Here is a 23,957-nt window from a genome sequence, read left to right as displayed (position 1 = left end):
CATGAACATCATGAGTACTACCACTGAGCCACAGCCCCTACCCAAACAATCTATGCCCTTGGGCCATTCAGTTCAGTTCAATTCATTTGCTTAAAGCATGGGTAGCTGCAAAATCACACTCCTCGTAAATAGCTGTAAAAACCTTTTGCAGAGGTGACCAAATATACATATGCCCCGGACTCACTGTTAACAGACCACAATGGGGTCAGAGGCTCTAAAATAGAGGTTGTCAAGCTGCTTACGATAAGTTTAAAATAGGTTCTCTCCTCTACAAGAAGCAGCAACGGACTGTACGTATGTGGCTCTGATTTTCCTGGCTGCTGTCACAAAGGGTCTTGTAGGTTATGCTATTATTATTTTTTACTCTGAGACAGACAGCAAGTAACAGACCTCTCTAGATCAGCAGCTCTACTGAGCCAGCCTGACAGAAACTACTCTCTCTCTGTGATCACTACAGAAAGGACACTCTAGGATGCAGTGGGCTGAAATCTCAACTTTTGCTTGGTCCCACACACAAAGAGCCATGTATCTAAGAACATAAGAGAAGCCATGTTGGATCAGGCCAATGGCCCATCCAGTCCAATACTCTGTGTCACACAGTGGCCAAAAAAACCAAGGGCCATCAGGAGGTCCACCAGTGGAGCCAGAACACTAGAAGCCCTCCCATTGTTGCCCCCCCCCCCAAGCACCAAGAATACAGAGCATCACTTGCCCCAGACAGAGAGTTCCAACGATAAGTTGTGGCTAAGTCACTGATGGACCTCTGCTCCATAGGTTTATCCAATCCCCTCTTGAAGCTAACTATGCTTTTAGCCACCACCACCTCCTGTGGCAGTGAATTCCATAATTCCATCTACTGGGACAATACTGTATCCAAACAAAACCTGTCTATGAGCAGCACGAGAGTTCTTCAAAATACTCTTGCTAATACCCTTTTTAAGAAAGCGGTACCAATTAGAGAATTCTGGAATGACTTCCATGTCCATCTGGGAATCCCTACCCTCTATACTGTCATGGATTCAAAGTTTAAAGCACAGTTTAGTATGTTTCAACACAGTAGGCTTGAATGCTTGGTTTTTGGTTCTTGTGCAAATCTGCAAAACCGCCCCCCCACACACACACACATGCATACTGTTCTACAGATTTCAGCCTTGAAGGATAAATTGTGAATCGACGGCTTTATGCCCAGAATAAATCCCAGAACAAAAGGAACAGAGCTTGCAACAATTATTCTTTGGGATGCTCAAAGGCATCTAATATCATGCATTTAGAGAAAACAAATTAGATGGCTTAATAGAGCCATGTCAGGCTCATGTAATTATGCCTCTATAAAATAAATCCCACCCCACCCCTGAATCTCTCAAAGCTAGGTTGCAGCGAGACTCTCTTATCTTTTCTGAAAAGAGCCAGTAAGAATTTCAGAAATTGCATTTTATCTTTAAATACAGGCGAGGTAAGAGAAGGGATGACATGCATGTTTTTTTGGTTTGTAACCTCGTTTACATATTCTAGTGTTTTCTGTATAATTGTGGTTCTTGTTTAATCTGTTCAAGGATAGCAAGAGCAATTTTAAATGAGGTCCTTCAAAGACAACGTGGAGTGATCACTGGCTAAGATGCAAGGTTTTCACCACGACCTGAAACAGATAATCTTCTGACTTCTTTTCATTCAGTAAACTGAAAAGCCTGATCACTCTTTACACAGCTTTGTGATTTAGTGGTTAACACATTGAGAAAAGAGATTTTTGGTTTCCATGATCGTGTTTCAAGGAACACCCCTCCCCCACTACTGTGGCAAATATATTTATAGATTGATGATTGTATTTTTGCACAAACCCTTTGAGCACATGATGCTGCCGTATATGGAATCAGACCCTTGGTCATAGAATCATAGAATAATAGAGTTGGAAGGGATCTCCAGGGTCATCTAGTCCAACCCCCTGCACAATACAGGAAATTCACGAAATACCTCCTCCTAAATTCACAAGATCTACATTGCTGTCAGATGGCCATCTAGCCTCTGTTTAAAAACCTTCAAGGAAGGTCCATGGAGTTCAGTATTGTCCACTCAGACTGGCAGTGGCTCTCTGGGGTCTCAGGCAGAAGTCTTTCACATCACCACCTACCTGATCTTTTTAACTAGAGATGTGAGGGACTGAACCTAGGACCTTCTACATGCCAAGCAAATGCTCGGTCACTGAGCCACAGCTCCTTTCATAAACATGTGCTTGTTATTTGTTTGCTTCTTTCTCTCGCTCTCTCGCTTCCCTCTGCAGCACAGCTTGCTTTGCCAGGTTCACTCAATCGCTCAGGAGCTACAGAGCAAAACCTCCATTTTCTCCATTGGCTGAGGCTCCTCCCTTGGGGACAAAGGAGGGGGAGAGAGAGCTTGCTTTATTAGGCTCTCTCAATCGCACAGCAGAGCTACTGAGCCAAGCCTCTCTTCCTTCTATTGGCTGAGGCTCCCCCCCCCGGTTGCCTGGGGAAGGAAAGAGCCAGAACTTCCTTAGCCCAGTTCGCTGGATCCCATGGGAGAAATACAAAGAAAGCACCTTTTAAGACTGGCGAGTGCTAATGTTTTAAGTTTTTAAAATCTTTGTGTTTGTCTGTGTCCTTTATAAAGTTTATCTCTCTGCTACCTAATCTTAAATAGGTGCATACAGACCCAGCCTGATACGGCCCGGCCCGACAAGGTCTCATTTATGTCAGATCTGGCCCTCATAACAAATGAGCTCGACACCCCTGGCTTAGTGTATCAGTCCTCTCCTAGGTATGGGCAGCAGTTTCAGAATGGACAAAAGGAAACACGTATTTACATAGGAAGTGATTAAAATGTGGCATATGACTGCCAGATCCTGGGGCCATGCAGTGATGGCCCCAAGATCAAAGGTTTAAAAGGGAATTAGACAGATCCATGGGTCTATCAAAGGCTAGCAACCATGGCGACTAAAGGAAATCATAGAATCACAGAGTTGGAAGGGATCTCCAAGGATCACCTAGTCCAACCCCTGCACAATACAGGAAATTCACCAACACCTCCCTCCACCCACGCCCGTACCTCCAGCGACCCCTGCAGGCTCCATGCCCAGAAGATGGCAAAAAACTTCCACGATCCCTGGCCAAACTGGCCTGGGGAAAAACTGCCGCCTGACCCTGAAGTGGCAAACAGCCTTTCCCCAGGCATGCAAGAAAGGGCCCTGAGAACCAAGCACTGATGCAGCCCTTCCTGTCTGCTTCCCCATGGTCTCCCTAAGTTCACAGAACCAGCATTGCTGTCAAACTGTCATCTAGCCTCTGCTTAAAACCACCAAAGGAGGAGAGCCCACCACTTCCCAGGGAAGCCTGTTCCACTGAGGAACTGCTCTGTCGGGAAGTTTAGCCAAAAACTCTTTTGATTTAATTTCAACCCGTTGGTTCTGGAATCTCCATATTCAGAGGCAGTCAACCTCTGGAATACCAGTGCCAGGAGGCAACATCACAGGAAGGCCTCAGCCTCTAAGCCCTGTTGTTGGGTCTCCAGAGGAACTGGCTGGCCACTGTGTGAGACAGGAGGCTGGATTAGATGGACCACTTGGTGTGATCCAGTAGGGCTCTTCTGATGTTCTTATGAAGGCCTCGGCCTCTCTACCCTCTTGTTGGCCCTCCAGAGGAACTGGCTGGCCACTGTGTGAGACAGGAGGCTGGACTAGATGCAGTGGTCTGATCCAGCAGGGCTCTTCTGATACTCTTATGTAGGCCTCAGCCTCTGTGTCCTGTTGTTGGCCCTCCAGAGGAACTGTCTGGCCACTGTGTGAGACAGGAGGCTGGATTAGATGGACCACTTGGTATGACCCAGTAGGGCTCTTCTGATGTTCTTATGAAGGCCTCAGCCTCTCTGCCCTCTTGTTGGCCCTCCATTGGAATTGGCTGGCCACTGTGTGAGACAGGAGGCTGGATTAGATGGACCACGGTCTGAACCAGTAGGGCTCTTCTGATGTTCTTATGAAGGCCTCAGCCTCTCTGCCCTCTTGTTGGCTCTCCAGAGGAACTGGCTGGCCACTGTGTGAGACAGAAGGTTGGATTAGATGGACCACTTGGTCTGATCCAGTCGGGCTCTTCTGATGTTCTTATGAAGGTCTCAGCCTCTCTGCCCTGCCGTTGGCCCTCCAGAGGAACTGGCTGGCCACTGTGCGAGACAGGAGGCTGGATTAGATGGACCACTTGGTCTGACTCAGTAGGGCTCTTCTGATGTTCTTGTTTCCAGATCGTCAGCACTGCCCATCAGAATTTCCAATCTGCTTTTTTTTTTTTGCCCATCGGAATTCTCAGTGGCAGGAAACTATTAGAAGGAGGCACTCCCTTGTGCCATTATGTTTTAAAGCTAGTCTTTCAAGATACCCCTTGGTCATTCATATGTGTTCGCAAACACCACCCCTCTGTACATCCCCAGGGTAAAAGGAACACAGCCTCAATATGACTCTTCCAACATACAACATTGGCTTTTTCCCCACCCCCACCCTGCGACAAAAGCACAAGGCAAACTCAAAATTCACTCCTGCCCAGGTTCCTCGTTTATATTGCAGCAGACACGAAACTGCCCGGATTTCAGGCAGGCCCGATTAGCATAAACTCTGCCACATTAGCACAAGGTTGGGGGGGAGAAGCCGCATTTTGACACCCGCCCCGCCACGGAACTGCCGTTCCCTGGTTGCGTGATGCCGCAAATAAATTCTCCTCTTGGCACGGCTCAGCTGTCAGGCACCTCTGTTCGGTAATGAATCCATGAATTACGTCTCACTGCTCTGACATCCCCGGGTCTCACACATCAAAATATTGTTCTTCGGCTGTAATTTATAACTTAATTTAAATGTCCCTTTCCCCGTGACCTTTCCTACATCACGGCGGCATCGCATCTGGCAGCTCCTGCTTTGGCAAGGCACTCTTTGGCAATTACAGTCATTACGAGCCCTGGCCTGAAAGCCGTTGCCGGCATCAGGGGCTGGATTCATGCTACAATATTAAATAATTGGAGTCCATTAAGAACACAGCTGGATTTCAGAACGCCGGGCTCTTTGTAAGGTGGGGGGGAGGGAGGGAGAAGTATGTACGGCTACCATATTAGGGCATAAAAGGGCTGCGAGGCAAACGTTAAGGCCTTCTGTAGAAAGCCGCAACAGAAGAAGCCAGGTGTCCGTTCTCCAGAGCAGGGCTGGTGGCTCCCTCTATAGCCACGCTCGCAAGATGATTACGGTTTAAAGCAGGGGTGGCCAAAACTTGCGTAACGTAAGAGCCACACAGAATAAACACCAGATGTTTGAGAGCCGCAAGGAAGGCAGGGAGGCAGGCAAATAGATGGAGGGAGGGAGAGGCGGAAAGAAAGCAGCTTTAACTTTAAATGCATTCTCCAAGCTGCCAGCTGGAAAAAAAAGAAGACTGCAGATTTATACCCCGCCCTCTCTGAATCAGAGCGGCTTACAATCTCCTTTTATCTTCTTCCCCCACAACAGACACCCTGTGAGGTGGTGGGGCTGAGAGAGCTCTATGAGAGCTATGGCTAACCCAAGGCTATTCCAGCAGGTGCAAGTGGAGGAGTGGGGAATCAAACCCGGCTCTCCCAGACAAGAGTCTGCGCACATAACCACTACACCAAACTGGCGCTCTTTGTGATTTGAAGAGAGGAATGCCTTCTCCAAGCCAGCCGACAGGACAGTGGGGCTTCCAGAGCCACACAATATGTGTTAAAGAGCCACATGTGGCTCCCAAGCTGCAGTTTGGCCACCCCTGGTTCAAAGTGAAAGATGGATGTGATGTGATCAGACAACCAGTCTGAGTCAAGGAAATGTGACGAGAGAGCTTCTGAACCATCTCTTTAGGGTGACAGGCCCAAAGGTTCATCTGAGTAGAGAACACAGCGATTCACAGTGCATCTGTCAGATGCCGCCACTCCACTGTACCCACTGAACCAGGGTCACACAGCCCTTGGGGGCCCTTCCAAAAATACTTTCATGCTCCAAGTGAAAAAAAGCTCCCTTCCAAATGTAGACCAGGGCCAAACTTGTCTAGTTTTCCAGAGCAGACAAGATTGGGCCAGCCAGGTCAGGGCAAGTGATGGAAGTGACGTCAAGTTGTACCTGGCTTATGGCAAACCCATTAAGGTTTTCAAGGCAAGAGCCATTCAGAGGTGGTTGGCCATTGCCTGCCACTGGCGAGCAACCCCCGATTTCCCTGGAGGTCTCCCAGCCAAATACAGACCAGGGCCGACCCTCCTTAGCTTCCCAGATATGACAAGATTGGGCCAGCCAGGTTAGGGCCATGCATGCGTAGAGGTTTATATACCACACTGGGTACGTGTTTATGTACCACACTGTGACACGGCCTGTCAAGCGAGAGGACCTCACTCCAGTTCTGGTTCCAAGAGGACTGAGAGCTGGTAGAAATGTATCAGTGTGGATGAGGGAAAACCTTTCGTCATCCTAGAATCATAGAGTTGGAAGGGGCCTCCAGGGTCATCTAGTCCAACCCCCTGCACAATGCAGGAAACACACAAATACCTCCCCCTAAATTCATTGCTCTCAGATGGCCATCTAGCCTCTGTTTAAAAACCTCCAAGGAAGGAGAGCCCACCACCTCCCGAGGAAGCCTGTTCCACTGAGGAACTGCTCTAATGGGTCAGGAAGTTCTTTTTAATGTTGAGCCGGAAACTCTTTTGATTTAATTTCAACCCACTGGTTCTGGTCCTACCTTCTGCGGCCACAGAAAACAATTCCACACCATCCTCTATATGACAGCCCTTCAAGTCCTTGAAGATGGTGATCCTATCACCTCTCAGCCGCCTCCTCTCCAGGCTAAACATCCCCAGTTCCTTCAATTTTTCCTCATAGGACTTGGTCTCCAGACCCCTCACCATCTTCGTTGCCCTCCTCTGGACCCGTTCCAGCTTGTCTATATCCTTCTTAAAATGTGGTGCCCAAAACTGAACACAATACTCCAGGTGAGGTCTTACCAGAGCAAAGCGATACCATCACTTCATGTTATCTGGACACCATACTTCTGTTGATACAGCCCAAAATTGCATTTGTCTTTTTAGCCACCACATCACACCGTTGAGCCATGTTCAGCGTATGATCCACTAAGACCCCTAGATCCTTTTTGCACACACTACTGCTAAGACAAGTCTCCACCCAGCCCTTTTTATCTCGCTTCTTCTACTACCTGGGCCAACAAGGGGGCTACAAGGAATGCCAGCAGGAGACCCCAATTACAGTCATTAAAATTCCGAATGACCCGACATCTCTCCATACATGTTTATGCCACTCTTCCCTCCAAAAGGTCAGAGAAGTTTACAACACACACACCCTAAAGCTGGCAGTCGTGTTTTGAAATTTACCATGCAGCAACTTCTCTGCAGATTGGCAGATCTGGAACAGCCGTTCTGCACCCCGCAGTGGGAAAGGGTTTCTAAAGATCTCTGGCTCAGGCGTTTGCATATGCCAAAGAGAAACTACTAGGGCATTAGAACAAAATAGGAGTCAGTTTCACCTTTAAGACCAACTTAGTTTTATTCAGAACATAAGCTTTCATGTGCTCTGAGCACACTTCATCAGACAAGGAATGAAGAATGAGCCACATGTAGCTGGTGGGGTTTGGAATGCCAAGTGGTATAAAATTAAAAAGCAACAGCAGAATAGTAAAATTAACAAATCCAGAAAACCTTTGATCTGGGTTGAATCAGTGTGGGAAGCCATAAAAAAGGTAACATGTCAGAATGTGAGAACGCCTGCTAATTATTCTATTGCTAATAAACCTGGGTCAAAAAGAAGGTATTTCTTTCCCAGAGGTTTTTCCTGTCCAACTAATTTACCTTGTAACATGTAACATAAATATATACATCATTCTAGTTTGCCATTGGAAAAAATACATTAAAATACAGTGGAAGATGGGTTTAATATATGTAATGAGATAAACAGCCAATATCTCTTGTTTGAGTATGTCAATACAAAAGCATTATTCTGATTCACTATCCTAAAAGAAGTACATTGGAATACTCTACTAGGGCATTAATAAGCTCTTTGTGTGGGGATAATCCCTTTTATGCAGCACCCCCCTCCCCACTTCCCAGAATTCACATTCTCTGAATTTTGTTGGGCCCTGTTGTCACCTTACCCCAACCTAACCTCCTAGGGCAGAATGCTGCTGCTTCAACCAGCCCTACAGGCAAGCTTGGAGCTATGCACACACAGACAGCCATTAGAAAAGAGAAGAGAAGAGAGAGAAGAGAAGAGAAGAGAAGAGAAGAGAAGAGAAGAGAAGAGAAGAGAAGAGAAGAGAAGAGAAGAGAAGAGAAGAGAAGAGAAGAGAAGAGAAGAGAAGAAGAGAAGAGAAGAGAAGAGAAGAGAAGAGAAGAGAAGAGAAGAGAGAGAAGAGAAGAGAAGAGAAGAGAAGAGAAGAGAAGCTGATACGCTGCCTTCTTCAGAGGCCAAAGTGGTTAAGTCTGCAGGCTCTTATCTGGGACAACCGGGTTCGATTCCCCACTCCTCCACTTGCAGCTGCTGGAATGGCCTTCAGTCAGCCATAGCTCTCACAAGAGTTGTCCTTGAAAGGGCAGCTGCTGTGAGAGCCCTCTCAGCCCCACCCATCACACAGGGTGTCTGTTGTGGGGAAGGAAAATAAAGGAGATCGTGAGCCGCTCTGAGTCTCTGATTCAGAGAGAAAGGCGGGGTGTAAATCTGCAGTCTTCTTCTTGTGGCCTTGCAGACTTTTTCGGACTGCACTGGGGGACACTTGGCCGCTAGAAACACAGGAGGTTAAACACAGCACAGCTTAAAAAGTCATACAGCAGTATATGATAATCCACCTAAAAAACCTCTTTCCAAAGCAGCTGTTCTGGGGAGTCAAAGGGCCACAAGAAGATCTTCAAAAGCCAATTGGACATGATCATCTGGTCAGGTTCTGAGGCAAAGGAGGTGCGGTCCTCCAAGCCGAGCTTCCTCCCAGCCCCTCACTGGCCAGTGGAAAGGCAGGTTCCGAATGGATCTTGTGCCTGCAGTTTGCTCTGCCCTCAGCTCTCAGAATGACGGTGCAGTCAGAGATTTGGAAGAACACAACAGGATGCGTGTGGTTCTCCAATCGGGGTGGGGGCAACCCAGCAGACTGACAAGGTGGCTGCAGGTACGCAGAATCATAAAGCTGGAAGGGACCTCCAGGGTCATCTAGTCCAACCCCCTGCACAATGCAGGAAATTCACAAACACCTCCCCCCTAAATTCACAGAATCCGCATTACTGTCTGTTTAAAAACCTCCAGGAAGGAGAGAAGAAGCCTTCCGGAAGCCTTCTTGCAGAAAGGGGTGGCGTTCATAGCAGCCAGAATGCTTGAATGGGACCGTATAGACGGAGACTCAAATCCCCTCTCAGCAAGTGTTTTGTGGCCAGTCGCCCCCCTCTCAGCCTAGCCTACCTTGCAATAAAGCTGTTGTAAAAATAAAATGGAGAACCGCAGCTGGTTCCTTAGCCTGCTGTGTCAATGCACTTAAATCCAGCTGAAGAGAACCTCATTGTTCAACCTGTTGTTATGGTTTCAGGGGGGAACCTGGGAGACCATTCAACCTGCCGATATGCCACATTGCTGACAAAAGGAGAGCTTGTAATTACTCCCAACCAACGTTCCCTCTAAGCTGCAGAATCTTGTGAGCAAAAATTCTACTTTGTGAGCTACTGGCATGAAAGCTGTGAGCTACTGCATAAATTAGTGTGCTCTGGGGTCATCCTTCCTGAGCTAAGACAAAAACCTGTGAGCTGGAGGCTAAAAATCTGCAAGCCAGCTCACGCTAACTCAGCTTAGAGGGAACACTGCTCCCAGCTTTCACGATCTTGTACAAAAGGCGTGCAAAACCAGTGTGTGTTGCTTTTCAAATCACATTTACTGAATGGGAAAGTCAAGGAGAGGGCACCTAAAGCACAAACAAATTAAAATGCTTTAAGTAAAATTACACTGAGACGCAACTGCAAAATGAGAACTTTCCACCCTTGGATTTTAATTAAGGAAATGCTTCACAAGGCTCCCAGATATTAAGGAGAAGGGGACTCATCTTACTATGGCAGGAAGGAACGGCTTGTTTGAGGTTTAGACTTCTGTTATGGAGGAATGAATTCATGTGCGCTCGAGATGAGCCCTCAGAATGCTGAAGGGTAATTTTTCAAAAAATCCCTGCTCTTACTAAAGACACCCGGACGTTTTTTGCTGTTCTCGTTAATCTGTCCTTTTATGCCTGCCGATCTGCGAGTTAATAAAGCCAGACTCCGTGTCAGTTCTGTCTCCAGCAGTCTTTGAAGGCAAGCCTTCGTGTTTTCTTCTCTCTGTTCTCGCTTCTAAAAAGAACGAGGCAGGAACACGTGCACCAGCAGGCGCCAGGAACTGTCCTTAGGGGAACTTTAGAAACAACCAACACTGCAAGTAGGAACAGGAAAAGGAGATCCGGCAAAGCTCTTCTCTACCCCAAAAGGAAATTTTTGGCAGGGCTGAGCAGGAGCTGAGGCTGGCTGAATCCCACCCCACAACTGGGACATCCCCGACTTGGGGGACCCGTGCGACTGCTTGCTGGAGGTAGGATCCGAAACAAAGCAGAATGATGCCTGATGATTAAAGGTGGGGACTAGGAGACCATTTGGGGCTCCTGCTAATTGCTGCCAGCCACGGCTTTTTTTGTAGCAGGAAGAAGATAAGATATCGGATTTATATCCCACCCTATACTCTGAATCTCAGAGCGGTCACAATCTCCTTTACCTTCCTCCCCACACACAACAAACAGGTGGGGCTGAGAGGGCTTTCACAGCAGCAGCCCTTTCAAGGACAACTCCTGCAAGAGCTATGGCTGCCCAAGGCCATTCCAGCAGCTGCAAGTGGAGGAGTGGGGAATCAAACCCGGTTCTCCCAGATAAGAGTCCGTGCACTTAACCACTTACACCAAACTGGCTTCTCTGCATATTAGGCTACACCACGCCCCCCCCCCCCCCCCAATGCAGCCAATCCTTCAAGAGCTTACAGGGCTCTTTTTACAGGGCCTACTGTAAGCTCTTAAGACAAATTAGCTACATTATGGGTGTGTGGCCTAATATGCAAAGGAGTTCCTGCTACAAAAAAAGCCCTGCTTCCAGGTAAACCAAACACTTCAGGCTGCCTGCCAAGCACAGAGGCCAAGGCTGCATGCATCCCTTCCCAATTCTGCTTAAAGACTGAGCAGCCAGTCCTCCATAGTTCATTGGGCTATGGTTATTTTACCTATCCATCCTTTTATTTTTTTATCCAGACCTTCTGCTAAGGGCAGGCTACATGGTTTTCCCCTCCTCTGCACTATGGAGATATGGCTTTTAGTCTCCCTCATGGTGAGATGGTTTTGTCCTTTAAAGTCAGGGTATCTGAAGGACTATCTTCTACCATATGGTCCTGTCTCAAATAAAAATCAAAGGGACGGGCTCTCCTAACTGTCCACCAATCAGAGAAGTTCATCTGGCTGGTACAGTAGACATGGCCTTTTGGGTGGCAGCCCCATGATTTCAGAACAAGCTCCCAAGGGAGGTAAGCCTGGCCCCCTCACATTCAATCTTCAGGAGGCAAATGAAGATGGTTTTATTAAGGAGCGCATTAGACAAATTGTCATTTTTATTTACTGGCAATCCTGATTGGAGGTTTTAAACTGTACTGCAATCCGAACTCTCTGCTCACGACCTGAGTTTGATCCCGACAGAAGCTGAGTTCAGGTAGCCGGCTCATGGTTGACTCCATCTTCCATCCTTCCGAGGTCGGTAAAATGAGTCCCCAGCTTACTGGGGGAAAGTGTAGATGACTGGGGAAGGCAATCGCAAATCACCCCATAAAAAGTCTGCTGTGAAAACGTCGTGATGCGACATCACCCCAGAGTCAGAAACAACTGGTGCTTGCAAAGGGGACTACCTTTACCTTTACTTTGTAATGTTTTTTTACTAATCATTTTTTTAAAAAAAATATTGTAAGAGACACCTTGAGTTCAGCACGTTAGAAAGGTGGATAATAAATGTTTTCAATAAATTAAAGCTACCCAAGTGAGCTAACAACCAATGTGGTCTAATATTTAGAAGGCCCAAGTTGTAATACGGATAAAACGGATAAAAGGAAGTACTTCTTCACCCAAAGGGTGATTAACATGTGGAATTCACTGCCACAGGAGGTGGTGGCAGCCACAAGTATAGCCACCTTCAAGAGGGGTTTAGATAAAAATATGGAGCACAGGTCCATCAGTGGCTATTAGCCACAGTGTGTGTGTATATATAAAATTTTTTGCCACTGTGTGACACAGAGTGTTGGACTGGATGGGCTGTTGGCCTGATCCAACATGGCTTCTCTTATGTTCTTATGTAATCCTGACTCAGGCCACCAAACGCACCTACGGTGATCCTGGGTCAACCATACTCATTCTCTCAGTACAACCCTCTTCACAGAGTTGCAGGGATGATAACATGGAAGGAGGGAGAAATGAGCACATCACCTTCAGCCCCTCAGAGGAAGGGCAGGATAAAAACCGCGACAGACACGCCAGCTTGTCACCTGCTCAAACAAACCCTGCACCGCACGTGTTACAAGAGATGAATGGTTTGCAAAGAACATTTTCTGTCCCATTTGATTTGCCGAAGGAAAAACGTTACAAGGCGACTGGAAAACCTACTATGAAAAAAAGAATAAACCACCCACCCACCCTGCCAGATATGAAAACGCTGAAATTTACCCATGCTATTAAGCAAATAATCCCTGGAAGGAGTTGTTGGACTAGATAATGCAATACTGCGCAGCAAAAAAAAAAAAAAAGAGAGAGAGAGTCTTCCCGCTCTTCATTTCTATTGGGTGTAATTAACAATAAATCACAGTGAGGGTTACGGCACCCTGTTAATTACATAAATAAAACACTAGCAAAGAAGCTTGTCAAGACAGATTTATGTGAAGTGCTGCTCTGAAGTTTATTGCATTTCCATAATAAGAAATCATATAGCCTATCAATTTTTTGCCATTAATCTTTTGGGCTCCATATTATTACTTCTAAACACAGACGCACACACTTCTTAGCATACCAGGAAGGCATGATTCCCTTCCTCTAAGCACTAAAAGAAAGAAAGGGTAAACCCTTCCAGGCGAGGGGGGGGAGTTCAGTAGAAGAGCACATGGTTCAAAGGGTCAGACCTTGGAATCTCCAGTTAGAGGATCCACAGCCTGGTCTACACATGAAGCAAAATGAGGTGGTACGTTCCTGAGATCAGGGGTGTCAAACATGCGGCCCGAGGGCTTCTATCAGGCCCCCGGAAGGCTCCTATAAGGCCCCCAAGCAACTGGCTCTTGTCTGCTTCCTTCTCCCTCTCTCTTGCTTCCTTCTGCTTCTCAGCTTGCTTTGCAAGGCTTGCTCAATTGCACAGGAGCTACAGAGCATAGCCTCTATTTTCTCCATTTACTGAGGCTCCTCCCCATCCTGGTCCCCTGGGGAGGAGGGAAAGAGCCAGAGCTTCCTTTACCCAGTTTCCTGGTTTCCATGGGAGAAATACAAAGAAAGCAGCTTTAAGACTAATAAGTGCTAATGTTTTAAGCAGGTTTTATTGTAAGCGTTTTTTTTTTTTTAAAAAATTTAGTCATGTTTTGTCTGGTCGTCCTTTAAAAAGTTTATATCTCTGCTACCTAATCTTAAAGAGGTACACACACGGCCCGGCTCGACGAGTTCTCATTTATGTCAGATCTGGCCCTCATAACAATTGAGTTTGACACCCCTGCCTCAGATGGTAGAATGCACTGTATGAGACAAGGGGTGGGGTTTTTTTTTACACTACCCATGTTTTAAAAAGACTTACTGCAGTCAAAGAACCCAGCTCCGCAAACGGAGAAAAAAGGACTCCAGCCCATCCACAATCCCTACTGCGATGGATTTCCAATGGAGGTTTTTTTTTTAAAGAAAGCATTTAAAAGTGACTCCCCACCTGCACCCTGCAGCCCATTCTACTGTCTCATTCCCCCGCGTGCAGAGACCAAGCATCGGCTAACAGGTGCTGGGAGAGACCCTTCTCTGCCCGAGAGCTTGAAGAGGGAGCGGACTGCCGACTCGAGTAGACGGCACTGAAACGGACAGGCCAAGTATCGCCAGACAGACGGTTTCCTTGTAAGGCGACTCTGTAGGTTTAAAACGCACGTTCAGCACCAGCCCTGCCCTATAATCCTCTGATTCCGGGCCGAACCGCGGGACTCGTGAGAGACCTGTGCCCAGGCATGCATCCCTTTCACGTAGCTACTTTGGCAAAGGAAGAGTGGATGGAGACTGCAAAACGGGTTCAAGACTCGGCCACCATGCACAGAAGTAGAAGTTCTGCAGCCGCAAGCAAAACTGGAAGAATTCAGGGACGTGCTGTAAAAAGGCCGCCGCCCCCGGCAAAGCCTGCCCCCTACCCTGCTTCTCTCACATCTGTGAGGAAACAGCAGTTTTTCTGTGGCTCATCTGGATGAGAAAAATACATACAACATGGACATAATCAAAAGCTGGTGTAGAGGGAAGAGATGGAATCTCACCTCTTCTACTGCGAGCTCACTATGCGGCCTTAGTGAAGCTGGGTGCACCTCAGCCCAGGCTGCCTTTGGAGAAATGGCGCTCAGCCTACCTGATAGGGCTGTCAAAGGGCCCTACCAGTTTGGTGTAGTGGAAAAAGTGCAGAAAAGGGCAACTAGAATGATTAAAGTTTGAACACTTTCCCTAGGAAGAAAGGTTAAAGGGCTTGGTTGGGGCTTTTTTAGCTTGGAGCAACGTCGACTGCGGGGTGACACGATAGAGGTTTACAAGATTATGCATGGGATGGAGAAAGTGGAGAAAGAAGTCTTTTTCTCCCTTTCTCACAATACAAGAACTTGTGGGCATTCAATGAAATTGCTGAGCAGTCAGGTTAAAACGGATAAAGGAAGTACCGTATTTTCGGACCATAAGACGCACTCCCCCCCCCCCCCAAAAAAAAGTGGGGGGAAAAGTGCGTGCGTCTTATGGTCCGAATACTAAAAGATGAGGGGGGGAGGGGCCTGCAGCCCCCGGGAGACAAGCAGTGAGATCGCTCCCTCCGCCCCCATCGCCAACCCAGCACTTTGCAGGGAGCGATCTCGCCGCTTGTCTCCCAGCCAGGCGTGCTTGCCCGCGCTTGCGTGCCTGGCTGGAAGACAAGCGGCGAGATCGCTCCCTCCGCCCCCATTGCCAACCCAAAACTTTGGCAGGGAGCGATCTTGCCGCTTGTCTTCCCAGCCAGGCGTGCTTGCCCCGCGCTTGCATGCCTGGCTGGGAGACAAGCGGCGAGATCGCCCTCACCGCAAATCCTGCACTTCCGCAGGCGCCAGCATGCTTCTCCCGCGCCTGCGTGCGGCCCCCGGCCGAGGCGGCCCGAAGGCTGCAATGGCGCCCGCATCACCGATGATGGCCATTTGCGCACGTAGATGAAGGTGCGTCTTATGGTCTGGTGCGTCTAATCGTCCGAAAAATACGGTACTTCTTCACCCAAAGGGTGATTAACATGTGGAAATTCACTGCCACAGGAGGTGGTGGCGGCTTCAAGGGGGGATTGGATAAAAATATGGAGCAGAGGTCCATCAGTGGCTATTAGCCACAGTGTGTGTATATATATATTGGCACTGTGTGACACACAGTGTTGGACTGGATGGGCCATTGGCCCGATCCAACATGGCTTCTTTTATGTTCTTATGTTCTTAGTGGTCAAGTGTGCAGACTCTATCTGGGAGAACCGGGTTTGATTCCCCACTCCTCACTTGCATCTGCTGGCATGGCCTTGGGTCAGCCATAGCTCTGGCAGAGGTTGTCCTTGAAAGGGCAGCTGCTGTGAGAGCCCTCTCAGCCACACCCACCTCACAGGTGCCTGTTGTGGGCAGAGAAGATATACGAGATTGTGAGCCACTCTGAGATTCAGATTGGAGGGCGGGATTTATCCAATATCATCATCATACCGAGGCAACGCATGGGAATGCTCTGAAGCCTCTCGAGTGCTACAAAAAAGCTAAGTAGAGCATCAGGCGGGCTAGATTAACTGAGGGAAGGGAGTGCCTTACATAACTGAAAGATGCCAGCGTTGGTCCCTCTAGCTTTCCTGGAACTCTTTGGCACTAGCGGAGACCCAATCCATACGAGCTCATGTGCGTTACACAACCAGAGCGTGAAAAATGCCAAGCATGTCCTTGCCAGTTTTGCAGGCACAAACTTCCTGCGACAGCGGCACCAGCCTTCCAGACCACAAAGGGATTACCAGAGCAATTAAAGAGGCGAGGAGGAGGAGCTGATGCACGAATTATATCCATCCCCATTGAGCTTTAGGTGAGCTGCGGAGAATTCCCAGAGCTCTCGGGCGATTAGAAGCTTTAGTGGAGGAATCCAAAGAAGTGGGAAGCCACGGGAGGCGGGGGGAGTGGGGAAGGGCCAACTCACAAGTGCTCCAGAGAGCCAGCTGGCAGCCCACCTCAAAGGACGCACAGTGACACGGAGGGAGAAGGGAGAGCTGCAGTGACACAGAGGGAGATGTGCAGTTTTGGCTTTCAAGCCGAGACCTCAGCCCGGGGATTCCGGCTGCACCACTTCAAAAAGCTCTTTGCATCTCCCCAAGCTCCCCCCTCTTTCAAGGTGCTCCACACAGCAGAGGCAGGTCTCTCCTTCCACCCTTTACCCGCACAACCACCCTGGAGGCCAGGCAGGTGGCAAGGAAGGGACTGGACCACCCAGTGGCTTCCGGCTAAGCGGGGATTTAAGAACCGGGTCCCACCCAAGCCTGATGCTGGAGCCACTGCGCCGCACAGATAGAAAGACTCCTCTCCGCCCCAGGCCTTGCAGAACCGCTGCTGGCCAAGCAGGCAGCAGCAGACGAGACAAAAACAATGCTTTGAGCGAGGCAGAAATAAGGCGGGATATAAATAAGTGTGCTTGCATTGCACTTGTTTATTATATCCCCACTTTTCTTCCCAGTCTGGCCAGGAACCACATCTCCCTCCTCAGTTTTCTCACAACAACAGCCCGGTGAGGTAAGGCCAGGCTGAGAGCTCGTGACAGGCCTAAGGTCACCCAACAGGCTTCCCGAGCAGAATTGAGGATTTGAAGCTGGGTCGCCCAGAGTCCTACTCTGCCACTCTGTCCACTACACCCACATACATACACATGGCTGTCCAGCTCTGCATGACCCAAATCCTGGATTCCAGGTTCGGGAATCTCAGCTTGCTGGGCCTCTGGAATTGGGATGCACCCATGCCCTGACTCTGCATGATCACGCCGTAAGCCTGACTGAGCTTTTTGCTAGCTATAGAATTGTGGAGACCTTCTGGTACCTCGGAAACGAAATAGAATTGAGCACCAGATTAATTTCTGGGTTTCTCAGTAAATCTCAAGCCTGAAGAAACGGATGTACGAAACAGGAATTACAGGTTAGCAATCCTGTCGCAATCTACAATTTTGGGGATTTGAAGATATATTTGTTCTACGGTGAACCGTACCTGTGTGAGGCATCTCTACGAGGCGTCTGGTTTATTAAAGAATTCGATATACGATATGGACATTACAGCCTAGTAATCTGGATCACATATACCTTCGGAGGTTTTTGGTTTGCCTACTGTTCATGGGATTTCTCTTCTTGTTTCTTTTTGTCTGACTCTGCATGAGGCAGCCTCAGGTGCCCAGAATTGGGAAGAAACATCCTGGAAGACATTCCTGTTTCTCACTGTCTTCTACTGGCGGGCACCCCCAGGCCGAGGAAGCCAGGGCCCCCTCCCCCACGCCCAGAGACTTACTGTGTTGAGGGCATTGAGGGTAGTGTCGTCGCGGGAAGCTGCCACACAGCCGTCTTCCGTGGATCCTCCATCGCACATCCCTGCAAACGCTGCCATGCTCCTTCAAAAAGGAAAGGGAAAGTCACGGGTCTAGATTTTTATCGTATTATTTTGACTCCTCCCTCTCTCCACTCCCCCACCGCCCATATACACAGCCCCAAGCCTAGACCAGCCAAGCCTCACAAGAAACGAAATAAGGGAATGGGGCTTGCCACCAAGGCACAACCGACTCACAGAGACCACATCCAAGGGGTGTTCCAGGCAAGAGATGAGAGCAGAGGTGGTTTGCCTCTGCCTGCCTCTGCACGGTGGACTTTCTGGGTGGTCTCCCATCCAAGTACTAACCAGGGCTGACCCTGCTTAGCTTCTGAGATGGACTAGCCTGGGCTATTCAGGCCAAGCGAAGGAGGAGGAGGAGACGACGACCGTAGATTTATACCCCACTGTCCTCTCTGAATCAGAGTCTCAGAGCAGCTTACAATCTCCTTTTATCTTCCTCCCCCACAACAGACACCCTGTGAGGTGGGTGGGGCTGAGAGAGCTCACAGAAGCTGCCCTTTGAAGGACAACCTCTGCCAGAGCTATGGCTGACCCGAGGCCATTCCAGCAGCTGCAAGTGGAGGAGTGGGGAATCAAACCCAGTTCTCCCAGATAAGAGCCCGGGCCCTTAACCACTACACCAAACTGGCAGACAAGAGGCAGCATGGTGTAGTGGCTAAGAGTGGTGGTGGACTCTAATCCAGGAGAACTGGGTTTGATTCTGCTCTCCTCCACGTGAAACCAGCTGGGTGAGCTTGGGTCAGTCACAGCTCTCAAAAGCTCTTTCAGCCCCCGTTATCCTACACACAAAGCCATACTGTAATAACAATCATCATTATACATAGATAGAGTAAATCTGTGCAATCTTTTAACCCATACAGGAAGTATCAAACTATTTCTGTCCATAGAGTTTGGCACCAACAAAGCACCAGGAAAACACTTTGGCTTGACGTTACCGTGCTGCCCTCAGGTACATGAGCAGATCGCAGTCGTTGACCCCGGGCATCCAGACCAGCTCTTCATGCTGCGTCACAGAGTCGCTCTCTCCTGAAGGGAAGGGTTGCAGTTCTGGAAGCTTCGCCTGGAAGAGATTCAAAGAGGACGAAAGGAGAGGATCTGTGTTAAGAAACAAGCCGTGACTCTGGACTCCATGGGCACTCTCTCATACGTTAAAGTTAACAGAAGTGAGCTGGGTACATCAAAGCCGCTTCCCCACTCGCCTGGGGTGAGGAAAAACTGCCTCCAAACGTCCAAGTCGGGGCTTTTTTGTAAGCTGCACAGGACAACGAGCTTTTCCCGTTCTGCCTTTATTTCTCCGGATACTGGTGTGCTACAAATGATTTACACTTGCAACGGATGCAGCCAATTGGTTTAGTTAACAAGTTCGTGGGCTAGTAACTTTACGTCTTTATTTGCAAACTTGAAAAAAAGGCTCATTACCCAATACACTTGCTTTAAAGATGGTAAAAGCCAAGCCAGTAGCTTCATCAAGTTCTTGTAGAGTCTCAGTGGTAAAATAGAGACTTCAAGGACACACTGTCTAGGGAGAAAAGGTCTTTTTCTTCAACCATGCAGTGCCGGTTCTAGGGCCTGCGGTGCCCCAGGCGGGGTCCTTGCCTGCCACCCCCCTGCCACCGCAGGCCCCTCACCACCACACACTCCCTGCTGCCCCCTTTCTTTACTCCCGGGTGCTCCATTCCCCTCCCCCCATCAGAGCGTGCTGAGGCTGGGCCCTATTGGCTTCATTGTGGGCGGCACACCATCTACTGCTTTGAAGCGTGTGCAGGAGAAGGCTTAGAATCATAGAGTTGGAAGGGACCTCTATGGTCATCTAGTCCAACCCCCTGCACAACGCAGGAAACTCACAAACACCTCCCCCTAAATTCACAGGACCTTCATTGCTCTCAGATGGTCATCTAGCCTCTGTTTAAAAACCTCCAAGGAAGGAGAGCCCACCACCTCCCGAGAAGCCTGTTCCACTGAGGAACCGCTCTAATGGTCAGGAAGTTCTTCTTAATGTTGAGCCGGGAACTCTTGATTTAATTTCAACCCACTGGTTCTGGTCCTACCTTCTGGAGCCACAGAAATCAATTCCACACCATCCTCTATATGACAGCCCTTCAAGTATTTGAAAATGGGGATCCTATCACCTCTCAGTTGCCTCTTCTCCAGGCTAAACATCCCCAGCTCCTTCAACCTTTCCTCATAGGACTTGGTCTCCAGACCCCTCACCATCTTCGTCACCCTCCTCTGGACCCGTTCCAGCTTGTCTATATCCTTTTTAAAATGTGGTGCCCAAACTGAACACAATACTCCAAGTGAGGTCTTACCAGAGCAGAGCAAAGCGATATCATCACATTACATGATCTGGACACTATACTTCTGTTGATACAGCCCAAAATTGCATTTGCCTTTTTAGCTGCCGCATCACACTGTTGACTCATGTTCAGCGTATGATTCCCCCTCCTTCCTGGAACCGGAAGTGAGAGGGAGTGAAGCCTTATCTCGTGCATACCTCAAAGCATTGGATGGCACACCGGCTGCCTTGAAGCCCGTAGGGCCTAGCCTCAGCGCGCTCCTCGGAACACTCCGGAGGCGGGGGGCGAGGGCAAAGTGCAAGGGAAGGGAGGGGAGGGGGCGGGCAGTGGTAGTGGGGGGGACACAGGCAGGCAAACTAGGCAGTTGTTGTGGGCACCGGGAGGGGGGGGCAGTTCGGCGCCCCCTCCTCCCGGCGCCCTAGGCAACCGCCTAGTTTGCCTAGTGAGCGAGGCGGCCCTGCACCCATGTCTATCACCCCTGCTAGACCTTGAGTCTTAGAGCCCCATACCACAGCACCATCTGAAGCGCAGCGCTGGCAACACCAGAAAGATGGAGCACTAAGCCAAGGCAGGCAGCCGTGTGCGAGAAGGCACCATGCTGTGAACTCCACCGCTGAAGGATGGTTGCATTAAGACAGCAAGCTTCAATTAGCAGCACCCTTAGTCACAGGCAGCAACGGGTGCGAGACACTCGAGAGCTTTTCAAGCCTGTAATTACTCTGCATCGTTACTACGCTAAGCTCAGTTGAAAGGGCATAAAAAATACACAAGACCAGTAATTACAAAGTCCCAGACTCTTGAAGGCTTTTTCCTGCATGTTCTATTTTTATTTGCGCCTGCTTTCTTTTCTAGGGTGCATCATGACTTTGACGCTGGTGACGGTCAAACCAACAAAGAACAGAAGAGAAGCCATGTTGGATCAGGTCAGTGGCCCATCCAGTCCAACACTCTGTGTCACACAGTGGCCAAAAACCAGGTACTGTCAGGAGGCTCACCAGTGGGGCCAGACTCCAGAACTCTCCTCACTGTCCCCCCCCCCAAGCTACTGAGAAAGTTGGCACCACTGAGGGACTACAGGCTGTGAAATGGGCACAGACAGGGATTCGGACCCTCCTCCTCCCAAGAGAGAAATACGTCTGATACTTCTCTGTCTATCTCATATAGATTATGGCCAAAAGGTGAAATAAGAATGTCCAGGAAAACACCCCCAAACTCTTAATTGTTCTTGCATAATCAAATGAGGGAGAAAGAAGTAATCCACTAGTAAAAAAAAACTGCTGCGGAAAGTGGACTCCAGGGAGTTGGCATGCATTACAAAACTTTCTGGACAACTTTAAGTCTCAAGCCATTTTTTTTAGAAAACGGCTCATATACCAGGGCCATCCGAAATTTTTAAAAAATGGCTCATAGTTTTTTAAAAACGGCTCATTTACCAGGGCTGCCCAAAATTTCTGAGAGAGGTCACCTGCTAAGTTACACTCCCAGAGGGTAGCCACATTGGTCTGGAGCAGAACAAGTAGATCTGAGTCCAGGAGCAGCGGAAAGACCAAGAAGATTTTTGGGGTATGCGCTTTCAAGACAAAGGGGATTTTGGCTCTCAAAAGCTCATCCCACAAATGTTTCATTGGTCTCTAAGGTGTTCCTGGACTTGAATCTAGCTACACCCATTCAACATAGCGCTTTTGAGGGATCGAAGTGCTTCACGGCCCTCGCTGCAGCCAAACAACTCTACAAGGTAGGCCAGAATTATCACCCCGTATTATAGACAGCAGGAGGAGGCTAAAGTTTAAGAGCGTGGCTTGCTTAACACCACCTGGTAGGAGTTCTTGGCAGAACTAAGATTAGAAAGGTGAATGGTGGCTTGACCTCTCTGTCAATTAGCCACTGCCCTACACAAACCCTTCTTTGCCCTACGCAACCCACCGCACACTTGTCCTATGCAACACCCCCCAGGGTGATGCGCAAGCTGCACAAGAGGAAAGGGACAGAGCTCAATAGCAGAGCATGCGGTCCGCAGACAGGCCAGTCCACAGGTCAGTGCCAGATGTGTCCGGTTAAAAGGATCCTAGCCAGCAGGGCTGACCACTGATATCCAAGTCCTTGGAAAGTCACTGCTCAACGGAAATGAACAGCTAAATGAACTTATCATCTGACTCCATGTAAGGCTCAAACTTTCATATGAAGGGACAGACACACACACCCCAACCAGAACTCACTGTCTCCTTATTGCATTGGAGAGTTGGCTAGGAATTCATGGGATGCAGAATCCAGCAGATGGCGCTGCTGAGGCTCGGCAACCCCCGCAGTAGGGGGGGCGGAACTATGGTCATGTGTGGGATTACTCTGTTTACCCAGGCCTTTTCCTGATATTCTCCTTTTGTGGCAAGCTGGCTTTTTATGGTTTCTGAGGATCTCTACGTGTGCCTGTGTGAACAACAATGCAGGTAGCCCCTCTGCAGGTCAGCACACAGACTGCAAGTCAGCACACAGACTACACGAACACCACAACTATTATTCAAGCACCACCAACGAAACCCCATAACTATTTTAGCAGATTTCAATATAGCGATTTGCACTGATGAATATACCAAGGGGGGGAGGGAGGGAATAAATGAGTAAAACACTGAGAGCGCCGTCAGCTACTTCAGGTTCTGCCGTGGTGGCTGCGGTATCTGGGAGCTGAAACCAGGGCCGTGCGCTCGCTCTGCTACTGGGTCACGGGCTGCATATGCCAGCCTTAAACCCACACATTAGATTTATGGGTGCCAGGTGGAAAATACGTAATGCTCTTCCATCAGATATTGTTCAAGTGTGCGAATCGGGGTCCCCCAAGATGGTGCTCCCCAGTACTTCCCCAGGTGGGGCTTTTGTAAGGCAGGGCTTTTTATCGGCTGCCCTCTTTCAAATGAAAGGCGTTTCCATGGATGCAACAGAAGCAGCAGCAGCCTTCAGCGGATCAGGAAACTAGTAAGCATTCCGGGTTTGCAGTTCTCTTTCCCTTCAGGCTTTCCTTTTTCTTTCCTCCTCCTCTGTCACCCTTCCTTCCATCAGGCTTCCCTTCGTTTCTTTTTATTCCCCTTCTGCAATTCTTCTGCAAAGCGACAAGGGAGGTGTTATGTTTGGCTCCGCCTCCCTTGGCAGCCATTTTGGGGTGGGTCTCATCACCCCCCTTTCCATACTGAATTCCAAAGGTGCCCACGGCCTCAAAAAAGGGTGGGGACCCCCAAGTGTAGATACACTCCTCCACACCCACACATATAGCACTCTGCTGACCCCTTCCTCCCAATATCCATTGGTGGTTATCGCAGAACAAAAGATGGCTTCACTTGGCACCTATGCTACAAAAATGGACTTCTTGGTGGTATGAGAAGAGATCAAAAGAACCATTTGCAGAGCAACCTGTGCTGTTTGAAGTTCTACTCTTTTTTTTTATATGGCTTTCTTCCCTCCATAAAAACAGAGACTGACTCAAAGGTGTATGTTGTTGCTGACGACAGAATGTGTCTTGCCAGTAAGTTGGGATATGCCTCAACATTTAACTATGTGTGTGTATGGTATTGTATGGTGTATATGTATGTATGGTGTATATGTATGTATGTATGTATGTATGGTATTACACACACACACACATATTGGCCACTGTGCAACAGATTGTTGGACTGGATGGGCCATTGGCCTGATCCAACATGGCTTCTCTTATGTTCTAACTAGAGGCACTTTCATACATGCTAAATAATACCATTTCAGACCACTTTCAATGCGCT

At 48.7% G+C, this 23,957-nt stretch overlaps 1 protein-coding gene across 1 annotated transcript in view; it reads right to left on the bottom strand.

Moving 5' to 3' along the window:
* The window catches only part of RERE (arginine-glutamic acid dipeptide repeats), a 323,357-nt gene that overhangs the window by 158,070 nt on the left and 141,330 nt on the right, over window positions 1–23,957 (bottom strand). Inside the window, 2 exon segments of the mRNA XM_060259535.1 lie at window positions 17,798–17,897; window positions 18,832–18,956. Coding sequence (XP_060115518.1) covers window positions 17,798–17,897; window positions 18,832–18,956 — 225 coding nt within the window.

This window comes from Heteronotia binoei, chromosome 18, assembly GCF_032191835.1.
Source record: "Heteronotia binoei isolate CCM8104 ecotype False Entrance Well chromosome 18, APGP_CSIRO_Hbin_v1, whole genome shotgun sequence".
In the NCBI taxonomy this organism is placed as follows: domain Eukaryota; kingdom Metazoa; phylum Chordata; class Lepidosauria; order Squamata; family Gekkonidae; genus Heteronotia; species Heteronotia binoei.
Note: the sequence above shows the minus strand (reverse complement) of the source record. Positions and strands in the feature narration are given on the sequence as shown.